Raw genomic sequence first — 8,643 nt, 5'->3', positions numbered from 1 at the left:
TATGACTCATAATGGATAGGCGAATTGGCTTGGCCATTAATTAGAATAAAGTATATGGGCTTAATATATAGACTGATACTACACTATAACCAATTTGTTGAACGCGTATATATTTGCAAATCTCTCATCATTATCGTTTCTTTTCTCCTAATCAGTCCATGTCATCCAATGATATCTTCATATTCGGTGTTGTCCATTCCGACTTTAACGTTTAGATCTCTCATCAGGATGGTGAGGTTCTTTCTTGGGTACTTCGCTATGATTAATTGCAGCCTCTCATAGAACTAATCTTTAATGTCGTCGTTGCTATCATTGGTGGGTGCATAACATTCATTGTGATCCCCTCCTTTGTTTTGAGTGATGCTTTTATAATACTGGATCCGTGAGATTCCCATCCTACAAGTGCATTTCGTGCTTCTCTGGACAGCATTAGAGCAACTCCCTGAATGTGTGGAGCATTTTCTTCTTGGTGACCGGAGTACAGCAGCATCTCTCCCGTATCTAGCCTTTGTTGTCCAGCTTCTGTCCAATGGGTTTCGCTGATTCCAGGTACTGCCATTGCTATTTGACTGGTCTTCCCTGTCTCCCACATTGTCCGGACGTTCCATGTGCCTATAAAGAGTGTTGCTCTGGTTGTTAGAAGGGGCCTCGGCCTCGTGACTTCCGAAAAATTATGACTTTCATCATGAGGCCTCATAATTATTCCTTCAACTTGGAGGGGAGAGTTTAAATGGTTTGAATTATTTTTTCTGGTTAGCGTTTTTTAGCGAGTTAGTTTTTCTACGGGATGGGGTCGCTAACCCCATGCCCAACCCTCCTCCTTTGTATGGGCTTGGGACCGGCAGTAACTCTAGAAGAGCTACAGGCGGATTTATGGAAGTAATAAATACGTATATGTCGTTTTGTTTGAGATTTCTTCTGTAAATCAATTTAATGTATATATGATAATCCTCAACTTAGTTCTTTGCTTTATCATATTTTTCTCTGTTTTGTTATGAACCACATTAAAAGGTGACAGATGGGTAAAAATGAACTGAAGTGATATCAGAAACAATTATGGATAAAATCATGAGGATATGAGACATGATTAACGAGAGAGGGGGATATTTTCAAATACGAAGTATAATACTATTACTACTGTTAATTATAACAATAGTATAAGGCCGAGGTAATGATAATGGAAAGAAGTACCTCTTCTTTACGTTCAGTTCTGGCTTCAACTCATGGATGGCAAGAGCTTCTGCTGTTTTGAGGAGTTTGATACCAAGAGATCTAGGTAGATTTGGACGAATTTTATTAACAACCTTAAAATAAACCTATGACTCAGTAGTGATGAGGGTTAATTAAATGTTCAATAATAGAACTTCCAACTGGTTTCCTCTCACTCATGTGCGTACAAAAGAAGTACGTCTTATCGTTACCTTGGCCTTAATATTACTTTATTTTGTATTTGAAAATATCCCCCTATCTCGTTAATTATGTCTCATATCCTCATAGTTTTTATCCATAATTATTCCTGATATCACTTTTTTATTCTTAACCCTTCTAATACCTTTAATTATTGTAACAAAAACATTTCAATCATCTTACTTCATCCACATTATGGAACACATTGACTGTTGGTCTGATATATGCTGTAGACGTTTTGTGTAATGACTCAAAATCAGTCAGTGGTACAGATGCACTAATTTTCTGTCTTACTTCAGACATCCAGTTCAAGTCTTCTCTCACACATACCTTTCTCACCACCACTACCACGGTATTATTTTGATTTCGATGCTATTCAGAAGCTAGGTGGTTGTAGGTAGTCTACATGGAATTCTGGAATTAGACTTTGTGCTAATTGGTACTCTTCAGAAAAGTATACCTATAATCTTGAGAAGTCTGATGCACCCTGATGGCGAATTTAGACCCACGTCTTGTTAAAGTCATAGCGTTATACTTGTATTGTTTGGCAACTTGGGCAAAATTGCTTTTGTACCAGGCTCCACAGTGATTTTAGCTAGCTCGTTATGCAAATAACAAGAGTAGAATGTATTTTAAGATAGATTAAATAGTTCCCATCATGAAAAAAAGAAGGGAAATATCTCTTTTGGTTGCAGTAGATTTGATGAGAAATTGGTATACTATTTGACATACTACCTACAAGTAGTACATTTTTTCATGTTGTATTCTTGTAAATGACATCACTATTTTATTATATTCAACCGCAGATGATCATCGGTTGCAAAATTTGCCTATACTATAATGTCGATAAGCTCACAAGCGCTAAATATTTCTAAAAGCAGTATCCAGCTATTCATACAGTCAAGCGATGATTTTCTTCATTAATGTATTTTGACATTTCGGGAGAATGCGGACAGTCCATTGCTTTTATAGTATTGATGAATATATGCACTATCAATTTCAAAACTCAGCATAGGATCAAACTAATTAACTAACCTTTGGATTTAAATTGTAATAACTTCAATCACTTTCGATGTTCCTCTGCTAGCGATGAAAAAAGTAGTATTAGCATTTATATAAACGAAGAGAATTGGAGCCTTAGTAACACCATAAACTGGACCTTTCGATAATGAAGGGACATTTTCCGTTTTAAATATGCGGTCAATCGGCTGAGTTAATAATGGTTGCTCGTGAAAACAGATTCATTGATTCGACAGACTCACACGAACGGGTATCAAGATGTATAGCAATTAGTCGTTTATTTTTAGTGAAATGTTTGTCAAATTCTAATCACTAAAATAAAGATGGTTACAACATTGGTAATTGTAAGATATGAGTTTTGTTGACCACTCACTAAACTATGGATTCGAAACCTGAACACCATTCTTAGTTATCATCTATTTCGGAATTGTTCTTAGATAACTTCTAATTCAAATAATCAGGGATGTCACATGTATGTGTACACTAATGTATATATTTTACGCAAGAGTTCAGTACTTATTATTTTAATATGCACGAATAGGATATGAATGACTTGTTCAGTTGTCGCCTATGAATTTTATATTTCGCTTCAATAAACCCATCAAATTCATATTTATAGAATACAATATAATATGAGAAGTGATTCATTTCACAAATTAGTATAACATTCTAGAAAATGACAGATTTTCTAAAAACCACATTCAAGACGTTCCGTGAAGGCATTTTAATTTCGGGAATCATTCATAAAATTAATTTAGAAAAGCTGACAGTTCGAGACGTATGAATTTTATTTTTCTAAAATTATGTGTCTGATAAGAAGTATAGTCGAAGTGCGAAATTTTTTATGAAACCACTACCAGTTTCAAGGTGTGATATGTTTGTTACTTTTATACTATAATTCTCAACATTTTTGTGACATATAAGTTGAATTAAGATGTCAGTGTTTTATTGTGAGTACTGATTGTATGTGTTTAATTCTTTATATTACAAATCAATCATTTATAACCTAGATCGTATGACTGGAATAGTACAAAAACTCTGACATGTATTCATACTTAAGTTATCCATACATAATCTGTGCTTACAATTTCGGTTATTTATTTCAGAAACTGTTCAGACTATTTCACCATTATCATTACACAGTAACAAATACTTACCACAAACTAGTTTATGAATGCGAGTCGTTCAAAATGTACGTTTTAGTTATAGAACAAAGGCTTGTTTTGCCTCGAATGTGTCACAAGGTTAATTTAACTAACCAATCAAGAAGCTATGTTGCAGATAGAGAATCGCCATTCACCAATATAACGCAATCAATAATCAAATATCATAAGATTAAAGGCTTTGTTGTCTGGCATGATTATCATTTAATAGTTGAATTCAGGAGTTGATTAAAGCTAGAGCACCATAGAAAACCAACCTACTTTGGGACTCCTCAGCAGCGCGCAACGCGAGATCCGAACCCCAAACTTGCGCGCTAACGCTTAACATCTAAACCAATGAGCCGGCACTCAACGGTGTTAGTTCAACCGTGTCTGTTGTAGAGGTGGACTGGCTATATTCGACTCATGAATCCAACTATTAACTTATCACAATCTCCACAAAACCCTCAATGAAATAATGATTATCATTAATGTAACCTAACTTCTCAAGTTGTACATGGATTTTGAAACGTTGATTATAAAAATTAAGCTAGTCTGATAGTTGACAATACACCGGAAAACAATTCAATATGATAAATGAACGAAGAGTAATAATTATGCATAATACGTGTTAGAATTATGAATGGGTTGATTTATTTAAGACGTGATAATTAGAGGGTCGACCTTTAATGTAAGGACATAGATAATCATGAGTTGGCAGAGATTCATACTGAGTATTTTCCATATTACAGTAAGAAGTAATACACTAGAAATACTTTGTTGTTAAGTAACTTGTGGTTTAAAATTGACTATTCTACTTGACAATTAAATGTCCAGTTTACATTCTATACACTAGGAATCCATGTCATATGAAAATAAGCACTCTAGGTAGTACTTTGGTGGATCACTTGTGGCCTAATCTAGTGAGTTTAATATAAAGAACTTTCACATAGCTGATTCATGCATTCGATGAATTGTTTACCATTTTAATACAGACATTAATTTGTATAGCGCCGTCGTATAGCCTTGCGAATTTTGTAAATGCAAATACTAGTAAAGCGATTAATCAGCCTGTCTTTATTCATTAATAATCAAATAGTTTTGAGTTGAATTTTCTACCATGAATGAAATGCACCTTGTAAAGCAAGCACTTAAAAGCATGTTTATCACCTACTAAAAAACAATACTCTTGTACTGACGGTGATCAAAATAATAATCTCACAAGAGAAACATTTGTATTGTTTTTATTCTTATAGTACTTAAAAATAGGGCTAGAATAGATAAAAATTATTTGGTTTGATTTATGGCTGTATTCCGAAGGAAAGCAGACTCGAAAGTCATATTAAACCGCTAGACAATATAGGCTCTTAAGAGTAACAGGACAAGGAAAAAATATGTTGGAGTGAAACGGACAAAGCAAAAAAAGGAATGCCTGAGTTCTTTTTTTAATAATATTCAGTGTTGTTTATCGTTGTACCTAATTCCCCATGATTACCATCAGTCGGAAATTATGTATTTTACAATTTAGCAAGAGGATTCTAAATCGGGCATAGGAAGAATATTCTTAACGTAAAATAGTTGGAAAATAATGAGGCTAATAACTAAGGGAGATTTTTAATGTTAACCAGACAGATGAATCAGACAAATGTGATAAAGTTTTGATTTTAGGAATACTGGACGGTAGACTTCGACAAATCTAATGTTCCAATCATGACAAACATTTTTGGTTATATTGATAATGGACATAAGAATAGTGTGTTTTTATGCGATGTTTATATCATATATTGATATTAAATTGATTATACATTAAAACAATCAACAAAGTTAAGTAAAAAACACAAGAACAAATTGGATGGAAAACAATAGATACTTTTTCAACCATGCCTTTACTTTCATTAAATGATAAAAGAAATTTTAGCAAATATTACATTACAGATAAATAGGACATTATGGGCTGATAAATATGTTATTTTTAACATTATAAAACAAAACAACATCGAAAGATTTCAATAATGTTTAAAAAATCAAACAAAACGTTTGGAAATATACTCGATAAATAGTTAAATTATGCTGAATTTTATGTTGGAAAGATTATGTATTTTATTTGTGGTACAGAAAGGAAATGTTTAATCTTGTTTAGGTCTTGTCATTGTACCTCGATAGATAATCCCATCTCGTCCAGGATCCATATTCCAGATACCCCAAGAAACGCCCCATACAACTAGGATCAGTGCTATGCTAGTCCATAGTGTGATTTGAAATAATTCAGCATAATCATCTCTGATATCTGGAGCTAAATTGAGCTTCTTTATAATTGCGGGATCCTGAAAAACACGCAATTAAAAAAGACCTGGGTTTGGAGTACTAAATGCTATTTACATATTGGAAAACCAATAACAGTTGAATTCTCTGCGCAAACTTGATGTTTCATATAAAATTTTAGTAAACTACTAAATAAAAATAAACAATAGTCTTATAAGTAGCTTCACATATATATGTTCAGTCAGTGAGGCTGCGTAACTCTATCGCCTATTTTTCAAACAGAAATATCAGTAAATAATAATAAGGTATGACAGTAATGAGGTAAAGCTTTAATATAATCGACTTTAAATAGTACTATTTGTTTGTTAATGGCGCTAAGCGATTGTTAAAACCCAGCATACGTAAAGCTAAGTCAAATATACAGTAAAAAAATGGTGGAAAGATAAACTAATAAACTATTAACCCATCGCTCTAAGGTGACAAAAAATAAAACATCTTTAAAGGTTAGAAATAAATAGTAATCCAGGACATAATAGTCACTTTTTCAGAGAACAACTTCGAGGAGACAATATCAGAGTGTAAAGGAATCATGCTATGATAACAGTGTGCAGCGACCTTAGGATAAAGAGGACACTAGTATGTGCGGTATTCAAAAATTAAAAGTACTTGATTGGTGTATATGGCTTAAAATTGATTGACGACTTAGTAGTGACCAATGTCTTGACCGTAGCTGCCACCTTGACGTGGTGGGAGGATCTGGCTTACCTATTATGATTACTCAGCCGAGCTATATTGGCTAGAACACATATTTCTTTAGGTCCTACCATCTCAGACAGGCCGATTGGAGAAACGCAAGAATTAAAGAAGCGACTTAAGGCCCGAGAGCGAAGTTTGTAGAGGTATGTGGCAGCAGTAAGGTGTTTCTCCCGGACAATCAGCATCCGAAGCGATGCGGCCACACCGAAACATGGCGTCAGTCCATGTCAATGACAATCTTGATAGGTGCAGACTACCTGGTCAGAGTCCACGTGATTGTTGTAATTATTGGTTAAAGACTTTGAATTACACACCTTAACATCGTTCACAATGGTGCAGGTGTATCCATTCTTTGTCTGACCCCAAATATGAGATTTCGAATTCTTTGTAACTCCTTTTTTGTTTTTGTTTCGTTAATTTATGTTTTCTTTTCGAGTCGTATCTTCGATGCCTAATCTTCCCGATCACCACTGATACAGTTAACACCTCTCCTATTCTGGGATTTGGGCTGACAATTTTAACTCAGTGTTGATAGGGTATGGCAACTTGAACCCATGTACATACGTACACGTTCTACGTTGTAACTGACTGAGTAATCAGTGTGATACTTGTCTAGTACTTCTTGATACTGATCGGATTACATTGATCAAGTTGCAATGTAACCGCCAGCGTTAGTGACTGGATATCGCGTGGACTATGCTGAGATGTTAGGTAGCTGGATAGTCAGTAGAAAGAGCTGGGACTCATCAACATTCTCTTGAGGGGACTGACGTATATCGTTCAATCAAAATCTGACGACCTAAAAGTTCACTAACAGGTAGTCAGTCACAAAAACAATAATTTCAAATTCTAAGTAATCTCAATAAGTCATATTAATTAATATATCGATATACAACAGATCGGTAAACATCACTAAACATCAAATGCTCTTTTATAGTAATTTGAACAGTCAATAACAAACAACTTTCACTAAAATTAGGGAGAGAGAAAAGATAAAAGAGTAACTGACAAAATTTTATTAACAAAAATTGTAGACCATCATAAATTACAAAAGAAGAAGAACAAATAGACAAAGATAAAGTTAAAATGAGATCTTAATTTTGTACACAGAATTATTGAAATATGGAGTAAATTTTTTGTGGAACTTGTTAAAAATAGTAATAATAACAATAGTGTGAACACTAAGTACAATATACATATAAGTGTAACAATCTAAGAGGGTTAATGTAAATGAATCAGTGATAGATGTGAAAAAGAGAAAAAGCACATTCCATAAAATCATGGGGAACCATATGTAGAAGAGATCGATAAAAATCAAATTGATAATTCATGTTTAACCTTTTCGGAATAAAATAAGACTTAATGATAATTCAAATGAAACATAAGAATATGTCATATAAATATGAGAATAGGAAAGTAAAGAGCATTCTATTTAAAATATATAAATTGGAATTCGGTTAATATATTATTGTTACTATTATGAATTATTTCATCATTATTATCATCATCACGGACGATGTTAAACAGTAAGTTCTATGGTGAATTCCATTTTCATACCGGTAGACTGATTCAATTCAATTTGTTTAGTAAATGATTCAAATGAAGTTGGTGGAAAATTAATGAATATATTTGAAAATGGTACAATACACGATCCAATTATATCTAAATAGTAATATAGTAAGATTAAATTAATACAGTGATACTTCATAAAGCGTCCATAGAATAAATAGGCATATATTAATAATATATATATTTACAATATTAACATTATATACATAAATTATATTGAAAATGTGATTAGTTAAAACAGCATAGGACTCAGTGTAAATTTGTGCATTGGCTCAACGCATCGAGATGACATTAATAAAGTGCATAGAAAAAAGAAGTCGGTATTTTGATGTAGGTTTGTTCTCTGAGCTGGATCTATTGGTCGTGAAGCTTTCTATGGCCATCGTAACACATTCATCTGCAAGATCTGACGAGAAGTTTCGGAGTAGCAGAATTTCACCAACCACCATGCCATGTAATCTTAAAGGTGGGACACTCACAAGCGCAA

The 8,643-nt window shown here is 33.5% G+C and overlaps 1 protein-coding gene across 1 annotated transcript in view; it reads right to left on the bottom strand.

Annotated features, from left to right (window-relative positions):
• Positions 1-5,332: 5,332 nt before the first annotated feature.
• The window catches only part of Smp_135790 (dynamin-associated protein, putative), a gene marked incomplete at its 5' end in the record, with an annotated part of 63,365 nt that continues 60,054 nt past the window's right edge, over positions 5,333-8,643 (bottom strand). The window contains one exon of the mRNA XM_018791120.1: positions 5,333-5,893. Within this exon, the coding sequence (XP_018647352.1) occupies positions 5,696-5,893 (198 nt within the window). The 3' untranslated portion in view covers positions 5,333-5,695. The remainder of the gene's footprint in view (positions 5,894-8,643) is intronic.

The sequence above is a fragment of the Schistosoma mansoni genome (assembly GCF_000237925.1).
Source record: "Schistosoma mansoni, WGS project CABG00000000 data, supercontig 0238, strain Puerto Rico, whole genome shotgun sequence".
In the NCBI taxonomy this organism is placed as follows: Eukaryota; Metazoa; Platyhelminthes; class Trematoda; order Strigeidida; family Schistosomatidae; genus Schistosoma; species Schistosoma mansoni.
Note: the sequence above shows the minus strand (reverse complement) of the source record. Positions and strands in the feature narration are given on the sequence as shown.